This window comes from Melospiza melodia, chromosome 8, assembly GCF_035770615.1.
Source record: "Melospiza melodia melodia isolate bMelMel2 chromosome 8, bMelMel2.pri, whole genome shotgun sequence".
Classification (NCBI taxonomy): Eukaryota; Metazoa; Chordata; class Aves; order Passeriformes; family Passerellidae; genus Melospiza; species Melospiza melodia.
The window spans coordinates 39,376,711-39,396,004 of NC_086201.1; the positions used below are offsets into that span (position 1 = coordinate 39,376,711).

The 19,294-nt window shown below is 58.4% G+C and overlaps 3 protein-coding genes across 42 annotated transcripts in view; 2 read left to right on the forward strand and 1 right to left on the reverse strand.

Moving 5' to 3' along the window:
• COL18A1 (collagen type XVIII alpha 1 chain) overlaps positions 1-1,436 on the forward strand; it is a 36,545-nt gene extending 35,109 nt beyond the window's left edge. For both annotated transcript variants that reach the window (XM_063162751.1, XM_063162750.1), the window contains one exon: positions 76-1,436. In XM_063162751.1, the coding sequence (XP_063018821.1) occupies positions 76-289 (214 nt within the window). In that variant the 3' untranslated portion in view covers positions 290-1,436. The remainder of the gene's footprint in view (positions 1-75) is intronic.
• On the reverse strand, positions 1,234-6,894 carry SLC19A1 (solute carrier family 19 member 1). Of its 2 annotated transcripts, none has more exons than XM_063162754.1 (6): positions 6,803-6,894; positions 4,118-4,415; positions 2,688-3,435; positions 2,241-2,433; positions 2,016-2,157; positions 1,234-1,916 (listed from the first exon to the last, which is right to left on the reverse strand). In XM_063162754.1, exons 2-6 carry the CDS (start codon positions 4,328-4,330, stop codon positions 1,728-1,730), a joined length of 1,485 nt encoding a protein of 494 aa, XP_063018824.1. In that variant the 5' UTR covers positions 4,331-4,415; positions 6,803-6,894; the 3' UTR covers positions 1,234-1,727. The 2 variants fall into 2 exon arrangements, with proteins under 2 accessions (XP_063018824.1, XP_063018823.1); XM_063162753.1 differs by lacking the exon at positions 6,803-6,894 and adding an exon at positions 6,655-6,749.
• A 150-nt stretch (positions 6,895-7,044) lies between these two features.
• The window catches only part of PCBP3 (poly(rC) binding protein 3), a 55,346-nt gene continuing 43,096 nt past the window's right edge, over positions 7,045-19,294 (forward strand). For 32 of the 38 annotated variants that reach the window (XR_010028617.1, XR_010028618.1, XM_063162755.1 and 29 more), the window contains exons 1-4: positions 8,465-8,597; positions 11,485-11,566; positions 17,156-17,230; positions 18,385-18,490. Coding sequence is in view for 32 of the 38 variants with exons in the window: in XM_063162755.1 (XP_063018825.1) it covers positions 18,425-18,490 (66 nt within the window). In the remaining 6 variants the exon portion in view is untranslated. Of the gene's footprint in view, positions 7,296-8,464; positions 8,598-11,484; positions 11,567-17,155; positions 17,231-18,384; positions 18,496-19,294 lie in introns of those variants that run through there. The other 6 variants (XM_063162768.1, XM_063162765.1, XM_063162776.1 and 3 more) reach the window with 5 other exon arrangements.

Sequence of the window (19,294 nt, forward strand, 5' to 3'; positions counted from 1 at the left end):
CAGGACTGAGTGATGGGGAATTGGGGTTTGGAGCATGGCAGGGCAGCAGCAGTCCCCCACCCTTCACCCTTCCAGGCCGCAGAAGAGTGTGTGGCACGGCTCAGATGCCAAGGGTCGGCGCCTGCCCGAGAGCTACTGCGAGACATGGCGGACAGAGGAGCGCGCAGTCACCGGCCAGGCTTCCTCCTTGGCCTCTGGAAAACTGCTGGAGCAGGCAGCCAGCAGCTGCCAGCAAGCCTTCATTGTCCTCTGCATCGAGAACAGCTTCATGACCGCCACCAAAAAGTGATACCCACCCTGGAACCCCTGAGTACCCCCATGTCCCTGGGGAGGGTTGGGCAAGCCTGCACCCCAGCACCCCTGGGCCCCTCAGCCCCCTCCACGCGCCCACTCTTGCCCCGCAGGGTTTCGCTCTCCTGCAGACCTGAAGCCAAAGAGTATTGCCATGGCCCCTGCCCTGGGTTGGCAGGGGCTCAGGTCCCACCTGGGGCAGGGCAGCCATGGGCTGGTGGCCTTCCTCCTCCTCCTCCTCTTCTAACTCCTAATATTTAACCACTTCAGCTTGTTCCCCTCCCTGCTCGGTTGCTGTTTCTGGGATGGCTGGGTGGGAGGATGCTCGGCAGGGAGATTTCAATGCTGCCATGTGGGCTGTTCCCCGCAAAAGCCTGTAGGGCCTCTCTCACCCCAGCCCCCAGCCCCGCGCTGTCCTCACCAGGAGCTTTGGGTTGGAACCAAATCCCTGCTGCTGAGGCCATAGGGTCTTCTCCAGCCAAGACACCAGCATCCCACCCAAGGGATTGTCCTGTGGTGACACTGGGGCTCTCCCAGATGGTCTCCATCCTCCCAGGTAAGGACCATCCCATCATCATTCTCACCTCCACCTCCCAGCCAGCAGAGCTCTGGTGGGGGTCTGGTCTCCCCCATCCCATCCATGCACCCTGGGGACCCCCGGCTGTGCCCCCACAGCCCAGGTACAGCCCCAGCCAGCCCAGGTACTGGGGTGACAGCGTGGCCCCAAGGTGTGGCCAGCTGTGCCCCTGGCACGTGTTTCTCTGTGTGTGCGTGTTGAGCACGTGTGGTACCGAGGGCAGGCACTGCCAATTCCCCCTCCCCGTGCCATCTTTGCTGGGCTCGAATGGCAAAGGCACAGCAAAGCTGGTTGGAATTGGTGGGGGCAAATCCAAGGTGCTAAAAAAAAAACCAAAAAAAAAAAAAGAAAAGAAAAAAGAGGAATTTGTAACTAGCTTTTTTGTTATTCTATGGAAATTATTACCATAAAAGCTGTGCGAGTCACACGGTTTCTATTTCTTACAGTCTACTGTATTTTGTGTAATTAATGCAATTTAAAGCATGTGGATCTTTATTTTTTTTTTGTCATCAGTTGTGTCCTATAAACCATTTTCTAAAGGCACTGAATAAAGAAACATTCTCTTGTAGCCTGGCTCTGTGCCATGATGGGGATGCAGCGGGACGGGGTCCCCATCCATACCCCGCGTGTGTGTGACACATGGCGGTGGCACCATGGGAATCTTGCCCCCACTCTGGGTGTGGGGACAGGGAAGGGGCACAGCCCTGTCCTCACAGAGCAGAAAACATGTCCCAGCGGTTACATCCTTGACAGAACAGCAGCCAGGACCAGCAGTGGGACAGGACGCCGAGCACACGGTGGCGATGACAATGCTCACGTGGGGAGCCAAGAGCCGGCCACAGTGTCGTGGCACCGGCGCTCAGGCCCGTACGGTGCCCGCCTCCGGGCTTTTCTCCTGTGCTGGAATTTCCACTGGGAGCTGGCACGGCTCCTTGGCCAGGGCCAGCTCCACCGGCTGCCTGCGGTGGCTGTGCTGGACACCCACTCTGATGGCTGCCAGCAGGTAGACCACGGCCAGCAGGGTGAAGTAGCCAAAATACACATAAAACTGCAAAAGAGGAGAGAGGGGAGAAGAGCACTTGGAGCCCTCCCTTCATCCCGCATCATTCAGGGACCACCTCCATCCTAGGTGTGACCCCAACCCTACCTGGGGATGCACGGATAAGCCCAAGCCCCTCTTGTCAGCCACGATGATGGTGATGATGGTCTTCAGCACTGTGGCAAAGAAGGTGTTGACCCCGAAGACCAGAGCACAGAGCTCTTTGGAGAGGGAGGTAGCAATCTGGAAACTGGGAAAAATGGGAGCACTGGTGAACCCCTGGCATCAACCCGGCTGCCGGGGTGGGAGTGGGTCCCCAGGAACACCACGCACATGGCAATGGGCACCAGGAACTGGTGGGAGCCACGGAAGAGGATGTAGGCAGCATAGCACAGCCAGATATTGGTGGTGGAGTTCATAAGCAGGAGCAATCCCGCCTGGAATGCCGTAACCACTCCAATCACCAGCTCTGACCACAGCTTCCAGCGGATCTTCACGTAGCCAGCAGCGAAGGAGGCGACAGCTCCTGAGGAGGGATGAAGGATGCTGTGAACAGCTCAAGGATCCCCTGCCATACCTAGGCTGGGACCCAGCCCAGTAACCATAATGTCATCCCCAATGCCAAACCACCAAAAATACCGCAAGGACCCCCATTCCCAAGGGGTGCAGCAGGACAGCAGTGACCCCCTGCCTCTCTGGTGTCCCCAGCCATTCCCACAGGAGGCAGCAGGATGCGAGTGTCCCCCCACACCCCCAGTGTCCCAATCCCAGGCGAGTTACCCAGCAGAGTGGAGGCAGCATCCACGCCTCCGTTGTACACCCGGCGGTTGTCCGTGGGGGGAGAGATCTCGTTCCAGAGGATGTGAGCATAGTACAGCATCAGGTAGTACCCAGCCGAGTTGAAGACCCACCACAGGGACCAGAGGCGGAGCTGGGGCTGCCTGGCCAGCGCTCCCAACTCCTGCAGCATCCGGCAGAGCACCATGTCCCGCCAGCCCCGTGTCCCCCTCCCGCCGTCCCCCCCGGCCATCCTGTCCAGCTCGGTGGGCACAGCGGCGTCACCAGCCCCCCCGGGACGATTGAAGAAGAGGCTGCGCCGGGGCCGCTCGAGGAAGAGGGTGAGGATGAGGCCGAAGCTGACGAAGCCCAAGGAGACGTAGTTAAGGGTGAGGAAGCGGACACCACCCAAGGTGACGCAGAGCTGGCCCAACACGGAGCTGGTGAAAACCCCCAGGAGCACAGCGGAGCGGGAATAACTGGCCATTCGCTGGTAGCGGGACGGGGCGACCAGGGAGAAGATGTAGGAAGAGTAGGCAATGCGGGCAGCCATGGTGATGCCGTAGAAGAACTCCATCAGCTGCATGGCCAGGACAGAAGTGCCTAGCACCAGCAGCAGCCAGATGGAGATGTGGCTCAGGCTCTGCAGCACCAGCACGGGCTTGTAGCGCAGGTAGTCTGTCAGCAGGAAGATGGGCACCAGCACGGCCATGTAGGAGTAGGACAGCACCGGTGTGATCGCATTGGTCACCTGCCATGAGGGCAAGGAGGGGCTGAGCGCTGGGCACATCCCTGGCAATGCCCCCCAACCTGCAGGTGGTATGGGCACTGGCTGCTGACCCCCATGGCAGCGCCTCCTCGGGGAGGGCTGTGACCAGCAGCATGCTCAGCTGGGGATCTGGCTGAGCCTTGGCCCCTTCCCGTGCCGGGAATGCAGCGTTCCCACAGCGCAGCGGCCAGCTGGGATTGAGGCCAGCATCCCTTGGTTGGGAGATGAAGACATTGTGGCCCCTCCTTGTCTAACCCCATCATTGCCAGTGGCCTAGTAGTGCACTATGCCATCATGGAAAAGTCTCCCCAGTGGGATGGGGCATGACTTCTCCCAGCCCAGCACTCTCCAACAGGCTGCTAAGGTGGGCAGCAGTCACACACTGCCCCCAAAATCAGTTGCCAGCCAGGTTTTATGCCAGGGCAAGTTGAGCCTGGGACTCAGGGGATAGGGTGACCTCACAGCCAAGTGAGACAAGGCCCCACAACACCCCACCTTCCCTGCCCAGAAAGCACCACCATGAGTCACCACACGCTGCCGTGCCCAGGACACGACACCCCTGTGCACCCCAGAAGCACCGAGGGATGCTCTGTACAGCCCCAGGACGGTGACCATGGCCATAAAGGGGGACACCGGGGTGGGGGACCAGATGCCCACAGCTCACCTCTGCCTTTGTGAAGTTCTTGTCGGTCCCCAGCAGATAGGGGGTGATGAAGCTCTCCCCGGGCCGGATCTGTGTCATGAAGCCATAGAAGCAGAGGTAGCAGATTTGTAGCTTCCAGCGCTGGTCCGGCACCTTCTCCGGCACCGGCTTTTTGGTGCCATCATTCTTGGGCATGGCTCTGCAGCAGGACAGCAGCATTATCCTGGGAGCCATCAGCTACACAGGCTCTGCTGGACCACGCAGCCCCTCTCTGTCGCAGGCGCTCTCGGACGCATGGAAAACCAGGGCGCTGCAGTTTCTGTGGAAAAAGCAGCATTTGGCACAGGCTCAAAATTCCTCAAGAATCGCAAGGCAAATAAATACCACTACCTTCTCCCCAGGAGATGTTCTGGGAAGAAGAAAAGCAGCCGTGCATCTTGCTGTGCAGAAGCGGGGGGGGGGTCATTTCGGGCGGCATTCGTACATCACGTGCATCCGGAGCCTGGATGCACGGAGCATCTGGATCCACAGTGGGGCATCCTCAGCTCCCAACACCTCCTTTTCCTCCCCTTTAAGACTCAGTGGGGTTTTTTTTGCTTCTTGGAGCAACACTTCCTCTGGGCTGCAGAGGCAGAGGGATGCAGACGCCCTGCACTGGGAATGCTCTGGAGGGGATGGCACAAGAATGTGCTGGCTGTGGAAATGAGTTAATGTGCACACCGGGCATGGGGCCACCCGTGTTACTCAGTAGCGGGATGGCTGGCAGGACTTCAGCTGAGCCACAGGCAAGCGGCAGCCCCTTGGCTCTTCCCAGGGGGACACAATGCCCAGCCGGGGGAAATGCAAAATGCCACGAGATTCATGGCCCAGAGAGGGATTAAAAGCTCAGATCCTGAGGTTTGGCTGCAGGAAAGCTGGCAGTGCCAGGAGACCTGATTAGCAGTCATGGGATGAGGGCAGGGACAGGAGAAGGCCTGGACCGATGTCCTCCCAGCACTCCCCACTCCCACAAGAAGTCACCTAGGTGACTTTTCATGCCACATGATTCCTCGTATTCCAACACACGCCACAGGAGCAAGGTTTAGAAACCTCATTACCAAGATAACCACAGAACAACTTATCACAGTCATTAAAAAGTAAGTTCATGGTCCTAGTCTGTGTCCCACTGCATCCTGCATGGTGAAACTGGGGGATAATCCCCCCCCTGCTGCCAGATAACACAGGATAAACAGGGACATGAGCCAGCACCAGTGGTGGCAGAGGAAGCTGGTGGTGACCTAAACCTACAGGATGCCGAGTGTCCATCTGTCCCAGTGAGGACCCACCACTCCAGCAGCATTCCCATGGGATTTCAGCACTGGTGCCTGAGTATCACCAAAACATGTGTGCGCCAGAGCTCACGGCTCAGGCAGCCCCTAAACAGATCCCTGGGGATCAAAGAGGCGCTCGCTTGCTCCCTCGCTGCCTGTCCGGCACCGGCTGGAGCACCGGCCCCTGCGGTGGCAGGAAGGGCAAGGAGCAAGGGCTAACCCCCGGAAAACACCCAGCCCAGCACCGTGCCGGGGCCACTGCCAGCTGCGAGAGCCTGGACTCTGCTCCATCACTTTCTTGTCCCCAGGCTGGGCTGTAGATGTCACCTGCAGCAGCTGCTTGCCGCCACGTGCACCACAACCCCTGTGGGATGTTTGCCACCCTCCGCTCCCCATTCCTGCCCTGTCCATCCAGGAGGGATATATACATGGATCCCTGGCCCACAGAACACCATCCACACTAAATCCAGGACAAAGCTGCTCCATTCCCAGGAGCACTGGCTCCTACCTTCCAGCATGTGTGTCCCCACACACTAAGGGACTCCAGACCAGAACCCACCTAGCTGCACCCAATCCCCCTTGTCCAGAACATCCACGGAGCTACTTAGCTCGAAGTGAGCGGACATGAGTACCTGGCGCAAGCCAGGGAGTTGAGGAAAGAGGAAAAAGGAGAAGAGAGAGGGAGGGAGAGGGAGCAGAGCCGGTCCGTTATCACCGTGTGAACCTATTTATCACCGAGTTACCTGGGTGTGACCTTGACATGGATCACTGTCACGTCACACACCGCTGCCACCCCGGGGTCAGAGGCGACACGGGCGGCAGAGCCACCGCGGTCCGGAGGGGACAGCCCCGGGGCACACGAGGGACGCTGCCAAGGCGTCACGTGCTGTGTGCGGAGCTGCCGCGCCGAACGGGGCGCGCGAATCCCTGGGGTACCCTCCCTAAAACAAGGGCTGGGAAGCTCCTGAGAATGCACCCTCGCCCGCCGTACGGGCACCTCTCTGCCTCCCACCGCCCAGCACCAAGGGATGGGCGCTGCGGGGCGGTGCGGGGTGCGCTTGGCAGAGGAGGGTGTTGAGGGTACGCGGCACCCGCTCACCCCGAAACAACGGCGGGGGAACCAACAGAGCGGGGGGAAACAACACAGCACCCGGCACACATGCCCAGCATCCGGGGGAAACAACACTGCCGGCATCCCAGGGACCGCCCCGGGCACGGCACCCGCACCCCGCAGCCCGCACCCCGTACCTGCGGGCATGGGCACTGCGGGCCGCGGCCAGGCGGGATCCGCGGCTCCCCGCTGCCACCCGAGCCCGGTCGGCGGCGAGCCCGGGACAGCGACAGCAGCAGCAGGAGGAGGAGGAGGAAGAGGAGGAGGAGGAGAATGTAGGAGTACCTCGGGAAATGTAGTCGCTGTCCAGGTGCGGGGCGGCGTGGGGACTCCAAAGCCCACAGTGCAGCGGGCGGGAGGAAGGGGAGGAGGAGGAACAGGAAAAGCCCGGCCACGCCGGAACAGAGCCGTGCCGGCCCCTGAGTCCCGTATAGGGACAAATCCCCCTCCGAAGGCGTCGGCAGGGCGTGAAGGACCCCCTTTTCCACTGCCCTCAGCCGGGCTCCGCTCCTTGCCCATCTGCCGTGGCCGCTGGGCTGCGGGCCCTGGGGGACGCTGCCCCCGCCTTGGCTGCCTCCGCTGATTTATGATACCCATGGCTGCTTGGATTTATTTCTGCAGCCCGTTTGTTTCCTGGGGGTGGATTTGTTCCAGTCTACGCAGTTGTACCGTATCCCAGAGGGTCCCGAACAGTTCCCCGCTGTGCTCCAAGCAGAGCTTCCGAAACTTCACGTCCCCTCACCCAGCCTGGCAGCGACCCCCGAGAGTTGCTTATGGGGTGAGTCCGACCTTCAGGACCTGGAGGGACTGAAGCATGGCCGTGCACTTCTTCTGGAGGGAAGAGCATCCCTAGAGGAGCTGGAGCCCGCCGGGAATCGGGCCTCGGCGCTAGTGCCCCATCTCCCGGGAGATGATGCATCTTCAGAGTGCATCTTCCGAGGGCATCTTATCTCCCCGCCTTTCCTCCCCCTTTCCCAGCGCTCACCCTGCCAGAAGCAAATGCAAGCTGACAGGGCTCGGCTATTCCGCTGAAATATTTATGTCTTCCCGCCTGGAAGTGCGGCAGCAGGATCCCAGACGTCCGGGGACTGGGGGACTGTCTCTCTCTCTCTCTCACACACACACACACACACACACAGACACTCAAACCAGCCTGTAAGGTCCAGGCAGCCCTGGATATTCCAACCCAGAGGCTTCCAGCTCAACTGAGCCCCCCAGCTGGTCCTGGGGAGGGTGGCCAGACCACAGCAGACGTGTCTGCCAGCTCCCTGTGTGCACGCTGTCCCTCCCGCGGGCAGGTGGGACCTGTCTGTCGCTCGCTGGTGGCCAGGACGGAGGCAGGGTTGGCTCCCTCCCGTACACGCAGCCGGCTCCGGGTGCAGGAGCTCCGCAGGGTGTGGGTCCGGGGCGGTGTTGGGCACCCGGGAAATGCCAGCATCCTGGGGCAGAGCCACCCTGGGGCAGAGTCACCGTGAGCGGTGTCACCGGGGACTGGCCCCAGCGCCACAGGGCAGCGGCAGGGACTGGGTAGGGGCAGAGCTGCTTTAGGGACAGGAACAGGGGCTGCAGTAGGGCGAGGACAGTGAAGGGCGGGGGAAGGAGTAGGGACTGAGTAGGGGGAAAGCAGGAGCTAGGACAGGAGGAGCCGGTTTAGGGGCAGGAACAGGGGCAGGGGCTGTATTAGCGAGAGGGCAATGACGGGGCGGGGGCAGGAGCAGAGACTGAGTAGGGGGAAGAGCAGTAGTAGGGGCAGGGGAGGAGCAGGTACAGGGGCTGCGGCAGGGGCTGAATTAGGGAGAGGGCAGTGGAGGGGCTGGGGCAGGAGCAGGGGCTAGAGGAGGAGTTGGGGCAGGGGAGGAGCAGGTTTAGAGACGGCAACAGGGGCAGGGACTGGCTCTGGGACGGGAAGGGCCGGGGCAGGGGCAGGAAGTCGGGGGGCCGGGCAGGGCTGGGCCGGGCAGGACTGGGCGCTCCCGCTCGGCTCCGGCTGCCGCCGCCCCTGGGTCAGCCCCGCCGCTCCCCGCCCTGCCCCAGCCGTCCCTCGCTCCGTCCCTCCGTCCGTCCGTCCGTCCGGACACAGGTAGGACTTTGCCTTCTCTGAGGGGCGCGTTCTGGGCCTGGGGGGCCGGGACCCGGAGCGGGGAAGGAGGGTCCCGGTGCGGGGCCGCCGATGCGTGTGGGGGCGGCAGCACCGGGGCTGGGCGGCTCCCGGCGCTCCCCGTCGCTCCGGGGAGCGGTGGGCGTGCGCCCACCGACCCTGTCCCCGTGTCCCCCCCCGTCCCCAAGAGGTGCCCGCGTGTGCTGCCGCCTTCCCGGCTGCTGGGAGTCTGCGGTCCCTGGCTCCCATCCCTGGGAGGCTCCCGGGCTCTGCTGAAACAATCCGAAAGTGCTGTCCCCGCGTGGGGTAAGTGGGGATCCCCAAAGGGAACGGCTTTCCAATCCCACCCCCACTCGCTAGCACAGGGAGAAGGGTGCATAGGGATGGGTGACGGCGGGGATACTTCATGACTTTGGCTGGGAATATCCCGAGGGGTCCCACGGTGCTTTTCTGAGCCCTGGCTGCTGTTTTGGGTGCCAGCACCCGTGGCGTCTCAAGAGTGTCAGGCTGGTGGTCATTTATGAGCCGTGCTCCAGGTGTGGTGATTACCAAGTGGTGCAAATGCAGCCTTAGCATCAGCACTGGGAGGAGAAAAAGGGTCCCAGGCCTCAAAACTTCTGCTGTATTTGGGGAGATATCTCTTGGGAACCCATTTCCCCAGGCAGAACTTTCTGTCCTTCCTCCGAAGTCAGAATCATCATAGAATCGCAGAATGATTTGGGTTGGAAAGGACCTTAGAGACCATCTAATTTTAACCCCCTGCCACAGACAGGGCTGTCACCCACTGTGTCACTGAGCTGGTTCTTCAGCACGTGCCTTGAGGGACATCAAGGGAGCAGTGGGTGCCCTGTGCTTCCCACTGGAGCCACCACCTCTCATCGCACAGAGCAGGCTCAGGTGGGGCCAGTTTATTCAGCTCTGGCTCCCAGGGCTGTGTCTTTTGCTGACCTCCTTTCAGCAGGTCCTCCCGGGGCCTGGGTGACCCCCGTTCTGGGGAGGGCTCTGTGCAGCAGCCCGGCCAGTGCAGCGTGCTCCAGCAGGCGCTGCAGAGATCCCTACGCCATGCGGGTGCTGCGTGGCTCCCCGGGAATCACTGCAGGCACGCAGGGCAGCTCGGGGCCCCATCTGGGCGCTGGGGGTGTTGGGGAATGCCCACTGCTGCTGTGGCACAGGTTGGGTGTTCCAGGCTTTCCAGGCCTGGTTCATGCTGCCCATCCTCGGGAGAGCCGAGAGCGTCGGTGCATCACAAGGGATGCGGTACCAGGGAGCGGATGGTCCTGTTGGCTCTGGGTGGGGTGGCAGGGGCACAGGGATCCCCCAGTGTTGAGGGGATGCTCAGCAGCCCCCGCTGCAGACTGTAAGGAAGCAAACTGCGGATGGAGAGCCCTGGGCAATCTCAAGCTCATCAAAATCTCCATGACCTGATCCGTGCTTTCAAGGAGCATTTGCGTAGCGGCCTGTGGGAGAATGCGAGAGGGAAATCTCTGTCTTGCTTTAAATGCCCTGGGCGAGTCCTTGCAGGTACCAAAGCACTGCCAGACTGCTGAAGTGGGTCGAGTGATGCTTGGGTCCATGGGGCCATGGCAGGAGGCCCCAGCCCAGCTTAGTACCAGTGTAACCCCCAGCACCTTTCCCTTCTCTTTTTGACGGCCCCAGGAGAGGCTGGGCTTGTTTTGGGGCCCGGTACAGCAAGGCTGCAGTGCAGCAGCCACTCCTGGGTGGAGCCTTCACTCCCAGCCCTGGGAGCTGGGAGCATCACCCTCCATCTTCCTGCCCTGCCCCAGCTCAGCGATGCTCGTGCCCACTGCCACGGTCATGGTTTGAAGCTCCCACCTTTCCACACTGCAGGAATAGGTCCATTGTCATCAGGTTGGTAGGAAAGCTGGGTGCTGCCACCTCTCTGCCTGCCTGTAGGGAGGAAAACCTCCTTTTAACACAGAAATTCCCACTTATCCCTAAGGGGCACTTTTCCATCAGGGAGGGAATATGGGATTCTCCAGCAGGCTAGTTCCCCCTATTTGGGGAAAGCTCATCAAGTCTTGGCACACCAAACAGTGAGGATCCCATCAGAACTACAGATGGTTGGTGGGTTCCTAAATGAAGCAAGGACTCAGGATTGCAGGGATCAAGAGCCTTCCCCTCAAAGCAATGGAAATAGAGAGCTTTAAATTTTCCACTTTATTTTTTTGAGTTGTGTTTTCACTTTGGTGGACCCCAAACATTGTCCTGTTTGCTGGGCAGGCTTTGTGGTGAGACATGTGGAAGAGAAATGATGTTCCCCACTTGAGGGGCCTGTGTTTCCAACCCCATTTGGTCTGGCAGCAGCCCAGGTCTGGGGTCTCATGGCATGTTTCCCCCTGCCCTTGCCAGGGCAGTGTTGGCACCTGGTGGTGCACACAGTGGGAAAACCCAGCACTGAGCAGAGGAGGAGAAAGGGTCTGCATGGCAGGGCAGCCAGCCAGCTTCTGCCAGGAAAGGGTTAATGCTGGAACTCCAGCTCTGGTATCCTATTGCTGGCTACTTTGGATAAAAGCTTTTTTGGCTATGTTTCAAGGGCATCAGGCTGGAGGATGACTCATGCATCCCTGCCACCCAGGAGCAAACCCTCTTGTCCCTACTTTCTCAGCACAAGGTGATGATTTCCTGAAAATCCAAGTGCCCCAGAGGCCTCTGATCATGCCTTATAGGACTCTGCTCAGCTGGGCTGGGGAAAGCTAGGACTTGCTTGTCCTGAGAGAGCTGTGGTGGTGACATCTCTGGCACGGGTTCAGACGCTTGTGTGGCTGTCCCCACGATGGGGACCTGTGGGGGCCACGTTGTTGGAGGATGCTTTTGCTCCATAACTGACTCTCCTCCCTTTATTCCGCAGGGAAGGAGCCGCCCATCCAGTTGCAGCACCAACCTTCCAGATGTGCCTCCAGGTTGTGCTGCGCCTGCAGCCCGCTTCAGAGGTGAGGGGGCTGGAACAGCCCCACCCCGGGCCTGGGGCTGTCCAGGGGACCCTTGGCGTGATGGTGGCACGTTCCCCCCGGCACAGGTCACGCAGGCTGGTGGCCATTCCAGGCTGGACACTGCTGTGGGCATGGGGTCACAACTGTGGGTATGGGGACGTCACCACTGTGGGCACCACCGTGGATTGGTCCCCTTTTATCCAGGTGATGATGTCCCTGCTGTCCAGTGTGCTCAGAAAAGGATAAAAATGAGACCTTTGGGCAATGGCAGTGGCTGAGGGCATCCAGGGAACATCTCCTTTTGTGCAGGCAGAAAATGGAGGGCTTGGAAGAAGTTTTGAGGTTTCAGGGTGGAGTAATTTCATACCAGGCAGCCTAATCCATCTCTGGAGTGACCCTGCTCGGGGTGGGAGCTGGGCCAGAGACCTCCAGAGATGCTCACTCACTCTGTGCCTCTAAACTTTCCTTAAAATGTAGAAACAATTTCCTATTTAAAGGCTTTTATTGGACTGATAACATGAAGGCAGGGCATGACAACATGAGCCCAGGGTATCTGGGAAATGAAGCCCTTCCCTGGCGCTGTGTGGCTCCATGGGACAGGCAAGCCTGTCCATGGTGGTTTCCTCTGTGACTCAGTTTCCCCAGCTGGAAAACAGGTTTTTCTGGGGTTCCCTCTGGGAAATTTTGGGATTTTCCCCAAATCTCCCCTCCAGGACAACGGGATGGATTTGTGGGGGACTTGAAATTGCCTATTTTGACTGCATAGCTTGAGTGGCCATGATCCCCAGGGACACAGCAATGGCTTACCCTCTGTTCCAGGCCATTCCTTTGGATGTGCAGTGGCACTGGTGCTGTGCTGCACTCATGGGTGTCACACCTCATCAGGGCTTCCCCAGGCTCTGCTGGCCATTCCTGATCCTCCACCTGAGGGGCAGGGTGCAATCCAAACCCAGATGGCGCACAGCCCAGCCTGTACCTTGTCCATCCTCTCCCTGGGCTGCAGCCTCCTCCTCCCAAGCGTTTCTGAGAGCTCTCGTGCCTGTCCTCATCAGCGCTCCTGCCTTGGAGTTTTCTGAGCAGGGCCGACAATATCTGGCGAGACATTTGTCCCTTGCAAGCACACAGGAGGAATTTTCCAGCCCTTAGGCAAGGGAAGAGGGAGCACAAGAAAGAAAAGAACACAACCCAGAAGAATGAAGGGTGGCACGAAATTTGCTGACCTTCTTACTTTCTGTGGCCTCTGGAGCAGAAGGAAAATGAGTTGGAGAGGGTTGGCGCTTGTGGATGGCCCCAGGAGCGGGACCAAGCTGTGCGTCCTTGGGCTGACCTGTGGTTTGGGGTCTTCGGGGCAGAAACACCTTTCTGAAGGACATGGGGTGAGCATGGCTGTGGGTGATGTCCGTGGTGGGATCTGCTGTGGGGCTTTGGCATCGGCACGTTGTCATTCCCAGTCCTTCTGGGCATATCTGTGTTTTGGAGAGAGCGTGTTTGGCTCTCTGGATCTCATCCTGTGAACCTGGACTAACCCTCTCCAGTGGACGTAATCCTCCTCCAACAGTGAGGAAGGACCAGGGATTCCACTGTGGGTAATCCACCTCATCCCAGTGGCTGCTCCTCTGGCTTTCCACATGCACCAAGGACCTCTCAGTCTTGAAGAAGCCTCAGCCCGTCATGGCTGGAGAGCATTTTGGAAGTTTTAAGAGCTCACCAGATGTGGTTTTCCGCAGAGACACGCCAGCTGCTGCCCCTGTCTGCACAGGGCATGTACGGCTTAGCTCACTGTGAGCTGAATGTCTGCCTGTCCCCAGACTGGGTCTCCACCAGGTACCCAAACTCCTGGTGCCTCCTCTGCCCTCGGGAGTGCTGTGATCCCTCTGGGTGTGCTGGGTGCTGCTGGGTTTGCCAGAGGAGGGAGGAAAAGGTGGAATGTTGAGGTTCCCCCCCCTCACCAACCAATTTGTCCTCTAGAAGATTAGTCCCTTCCCTGGCTTACAGGGGGATTTGTGGCTGCTCCATCTGCTCGAGCCCAGCAGGTGAGCGGGTGCCAGGGAAGAGCAGCCTGAACCCAGCTGCTGTTTGTACTCCCAGGCATCCCAGGGAAAGGGTTGCACCCTTCTTTTGGTCATTTCTGGCTATATTTGTTGGAAAGGAGCAATAATCCCTGGAGCCAGGAAGGTGAAAGTCATGCTTGTAATGGGGTTTAGACCTGAGACTGTTCACTGATGGAGGTGGTGAAAACCATGTGAAGTAATCTCAGTGTTTTTTTAAGCTGCTTTTTAGGCTGGTGAAAAGCCTTGAGGATGCTCCAGGGTCTCCCCTTTCAGCCAGGATACTTGCAGAGAGGTGTTTTCTCTGTAAATCCACTTGGCCTTTAGGAAAGCAGGCAGGCAGGTGGGGAGAAGAGCATTTCACTGTGGGTTTTGGGGGGAATGGGGCTGTTTGCTGGCTGACAAGTACTTTTAGACCCAGGTTTTCCTGAGGAGAAAGCTGGGAGGCGGTTGGAGTGATACAGGGCTCTCCCTTCTCCTGCTCCATCGCTCCTGTCTTGTCACCAGTGGAAGGTGGTGGGTAGGGAAGAGGCTGGAGGTGAGTTACAGAAGAGCTTGTGACAAGTGGGCTTAGGGAGGCTGGATTTATAGGCACTGACAGAACTGGGTTTGTGGAAGCGCGGGGGGCTGCTGGGCATTGCCGAGTGCCATCCTGCTCCTGGGATGTGGAGACCGCAGGACACAGGGAGCCTTTGCCCGTGCCCAGATCCCAGCCTAGAGCAGGTCTGGCGTGCTGCTAGACCCAGGAATGTGCTCCCTGCCACGCTGCTGCCTTTTCCTGGGGTATGGGGTGGCATGGGACCCTGCCAGACCGCACCACCCCAGCTCCCATAAAGCACCAGTTTCTCTTTTAAGGTGACAGAAAAACACAAGCAGGGGAGATTTGGGCAGCGTGGATGAGCTGCTGAGATGTCAACCCCACGGCCCTGGAGCTCACCCAGCCCTGCAGCGCCGGGGGGCGACCGCTGTTCTCCTTGCCCTGCTGTGTGGTCAGGAGCACCGATGGAGGCTGCCAGGTGTCAGCTTGGAAATCTTTTAACTTTTCCTCATCTCCACAAATGGACAGTGTCTCCGCTCATTAGGTACCCACCCAGGGGGCAGATGTCAGCTCTGCTCATGGCTTTTCTCAGCTCATCTCTGCCCATGCTCCTGACGGCTCTGCAGCGCTCAGGTTCCATCACGTCACGGGGCTCTGCCCGTGGGGCTGCCCCTCTGCCAGCTGGGCAGCACCTCCCCTCCGACCCCCGCCCCGGGCCCGCTGCCTCCCCCTCCTCGTGGGCAAGGTTTGCAAGGATTTTTAGCTGAAAGGCTGGAAAACCTCAGGCACTGGTGACGCGGTGTGTGTGCGCGTGTGTGTGCGTGCTCGGAGCTGGATTTCGTTTTCCTCGCCCAGGCAGCGCAGGGGAGGAGAAGGCAGCTCTGAAGGCTGCTCTTTGAGGCTGATGCATCCCGACAGCTTGTTCACTGGGACATCACAATCGTTGCCTCTGTCTGCGTGGAGCACCCGGGCGGGCGGGTGATGGGAACACGGGTCAGGGCAGGATCCCTCTCTCCCTGCGCAGGGAGCCCAGAACCCCAGAGCCGCGCAGATCCCAGCAGTGTGGGGGCTGCTGCATCCCCAGGAGAGAGAAGGGGAGTTCCCTCCAGCACAGAAGGGGCTGGCAGCTTGGGGGTCAATGCAGATGGAGCCATCTCACTGGTATTCCTGCCTTTGGGGTGTACTGTGGATCAGGGTTTGGTGGTGTGGTGGGAGAACATCCCCATCCCATCCTGTCCCATCTCCATTCCCATCCCATCCCATCTCCATTCCCATCCCATCCCATCCCATTCCCATCCCATCCCTCCCTCACCATTGCACGGCATGCCTTCCAAAAGACCTTGAATTTTCCCTGGAGGGTCACACCAAAGCTATAGGACCTCTCCAAGCTCTCCACGCTCTCTGCAGAGCTTGGACCTTGCACATGTGCCCCATGGTCCCAAACATCCCAAGGAAGGTTCCTGATGGTCACAAAAATCCAGGGACTCACCACCGAGGGGAAGCTGAAGTCCTGAGTTTGCAGGGGAGGCAGGGTGGGTGTCACAGCAGGCTTTGGTGTTTTTGGGGAAGGGGAGTGGTGTGGAGTAGGGGATGTGGTATTTGGGGTGGTAGGAGAGCAGGGAGTTTTCACAACCCTGTGGAACCAGGCATGGGAGCTGCCCCCACATGGAAGTGCCACCAGCTCACCTTGGAAGATGGGCATGAGCAAGGAGCCACCCTCAGTCCTTCTCCTTGGCATTCTGCTGATGGCCCCGGATTTGTCCACGTGTTTGTGTTTCCTCTGTTCCCATCCCAGACCAAATTTCGAGCCCCCTGGAATGGAGTGGCCGAGGGCTCCAGTGCAGGGGGCGTCATCAAGCTGCAGGTGCTGCCCAGCCCCTGGGTCCCTGTGGCCTCACTGGAATGAGCCAAGGGCAGTGAAATCCTGTAGTCTCCAGAGGCTGATTTTTGGGATTGGTCACATCTCGATGCATTGGAATTCCTTGCATCCTCAGGTCCTTTTATATGGGAGCAGGAGGCGGGATTTTGCTGAGATGTGGGCATTCTGCTGTTGAGAAATGACTCCTTCAGCATCCTGAGTGATGCTTTTGAACATTCCTGACCAAATTTCCTGACATAGTCCATGAGAGCTAGCAGGCGAGCTGGCCGTGTAGGGATGGAGCTGTGCTCTCCACTGCCATGGATCAGCAGATGGAAAGGTTTTGGTGGGAGAAGCCTACTGCTGCCTCTCCTGGAAATGCATGCTTCACTGGAGAGAGCAACCAGGAAAAAAAATTCAGTTGGTTCCTTGGCTTTTACTGTCAGGGCAGCCACAAGGTGCAGAGCCTTCAGCCATGCTGGAGAGAGGATTTGGGAGATGGCAAGGGTGATAGTCCCCCAGCAGCCCAAATGTTGTTTATCCATCTCAGGATACCTTTTAAGACAATTCCTGAGTGCCTTGGACTGGTCAGTGATGAGGAAGGAGCTACTGTGGTGTTATGTGGCAGGTGCTGGATGGGACATAACAAGGAGCAGAGCTGCTGAAAGATGGACCCATTTTTGTTTAAGAAAACTGCGAAAAAATTCCTTAATGCTGAGTTCGCTGGATGCTAAGCCTTGCCTTGGGAAAAACTCAAACCTAGGACCCAGGAGATAAGTACAAGTCTCTTCCCCCATGAATTTATGGGATGCAGGTTGAATTGTGCCCACACTGGCTTTGGGAAGAAGGATTGGGGTTTCCTTGTAACCCCTTGTCCTTCCAGCATTGCTAAATGCTTGCCTGAGCTCCCTTTTCATGGGTATGTAGATGAGACTGGTGCCGTGATGAGGATTTTCCCTTCTTGTTATCAGTCCTGGAATCAGTGACCAGCAATTGGTACTGATTGGAATAAAACAATTACCAAGGACTCCTCTGATTTGGCCCTGGGCTTCCCTGTTCCCTGTCTTGCCCTTGGCCACGGCAGCAGGGCTGGGAGGATGCTCTGTGGATTCCAGGTGGGCTCCTCAGCATGTGCTGTCTTCCAGATCCTTCCCTGCCTCCTGCACTGCTGACCACCAACTCCACGGGGTCCCTGACCTGGCCCTGCGGGTCCTCCAACGGTGAGTCACACTTTGAGATTTCCATCCTTTCCAGGCTTTTCCTTTTCCCCAGAGCCCATGGGACTGGATGTTGCGATTGCAGAAGTTACTGGGATTTAAAATTTATCTGGCTGGTGTAGGCTCAGTGGAGAGCAGGGAAATCCCTCAGAGTCCATCCTGGCACCTGTGCTGCTTGTAGGTGACACTAGCTGGGGACATAGCCAGTACCTTGGAGGACATGGAGAGAACTGTTGAGAGAAAAAACATGAATTCTGAGGACAGCTGGTTCCTGAGAGAGGCTGTGTATGCTCCATCCTTGGAGGTTTTCAGCCCCAAAGGGGTAAAGCCCTGGGCAACCTGGTCTGACCTTAGTGCTGATGCTGTTGTGAGCATCAGCAGGGCTGAAGACTGACCTCAGGAGGTCCCATGGGCTCCCCTTCCACTGACAAGCTCCTTCCCGTGGCAGGGAAGTGCTGAGGTCACTGGGGATGAGCACGGAGGTTGCTGAGTCACTGGGAGAGGCAGGTTTTCCCTTGTTAACACATAAGGTGCCCCAGCACGTTAAGAGCAGCACCAAGTTCAACCAAGGGATCTGCAGCTCACTCACCCTGCTGCCTGGGGAATATTCTGGGCAGTGGAGAGGTTTTCCAGCCCTCTGGCACTCAGTTTATTAGTGGCTGAGGCTGCTCCATCGATTGTATTGACGGGTAGTGCATGCCCCAGTTAACTTAATGGGAGCAGCAGCAAAAACCCAGCTGGCACCTGGAACTCATGGTGCTGAAACGTGCTGGATCCTTTCCACCACTGCTGGATTTCTGCAGGAAGCAGGCTCCTGGCTCCACAGCTGGGCACAGCCACAGGGAGGTGACCACAGAGGAGGTCTGCTGGGCTGTGAGCACCGCGGGGTCTCTCTGGCATTCCAGGGATCTCCTCCTCCACAGGATGATTTCGTGTGGTTGGTGGATGCTGAGGGTCTGCCCAAACCTCTTTGCAATGTAGGAAAAAAAAAAAAAATCTGCTTGCCTACCTAAACACAACCTGGAGGTGATGCTCTTGATCATTCTCCCCTGACCCCCAACCCAGTCTGTGTTTTACTTCTCTGTCAAGTTCACATTAAGCAGCTTTGGTCTTTCCTCTGTGCTGTGCCTTAACCTCTGCTGTGTCCTTGTCTGCAGGCTTGTGCCGTGGACTGCTGGGCTCCCCCCCACACTCAGCATGCCCTTTTCTGGTGCAGCCAGACCTTCCCAGGAATCACTCTGGAGCTTGAGGCCATCCTCTAGGGTAAGGTAAGGTCCTTTCCAAGTCATACAATCCCAGAATGGCTCAGATTGGAAGGGGCCTTACAGCTCATCTTGTTCCATGGGGACACTTCCACAGGCCCCGTCCAACCTGGCCCAGAACATTTCAGGGACAGGGCAGCAACAGCTTCTCTGGGCAAATCTTGGGAGGAGTGATCTTTGCAGGTCCCTCAGGCTGTAAAGCACCTGCAAGGAGGGTGCTGGGGCCTCTCTCCTGCATCTGTGCAGGTCTCTCAATCTGCCGTCTCTGCCCTCGCCGCCTGCTTTCCGCCACGCTGGCCATTCCATTAAAACCAGCGAAAGATCTTAGCTGGGAAGTGCAGAGACGGAGTGATTTTCATCAGCCACTCTGCTTTTGTGACTAAAATAGATCCGGAGTGGCCCTAGGCCATCGTGTTGTCCCAGGCATTGACTGGCACGAATGGATGGCAGGGCAGCGTTTCCATTAGTGGAGGGGAGGATGCGTGTCTCCGAGGGAGAAGACAGCTCCATAAAGCAGAAATGTACCGACAGACAAACCCATTTCTCTTTTCTCCCATTCCTTTTATGACTGTCGCTTATCCCTGTTTTCCGCCCGGAAAACATTGGGAGAGACTGGCCAGAGCAAACAGCCTGCACCTGCAGCACAAGGGTGGGTTTTGGATAGGGGGATGGAGGCTTCCCAGTGGAGCCACAGGTGGCCCAGTGAGGTGCAGCAAGGATAGAACTTGCCAAAGAAAACTGTGAGGAGGTTTACCCATGGCCTCTGTTGATGTGGTGGGTACTGGTTGTGTTTGGTCTGAGTTTC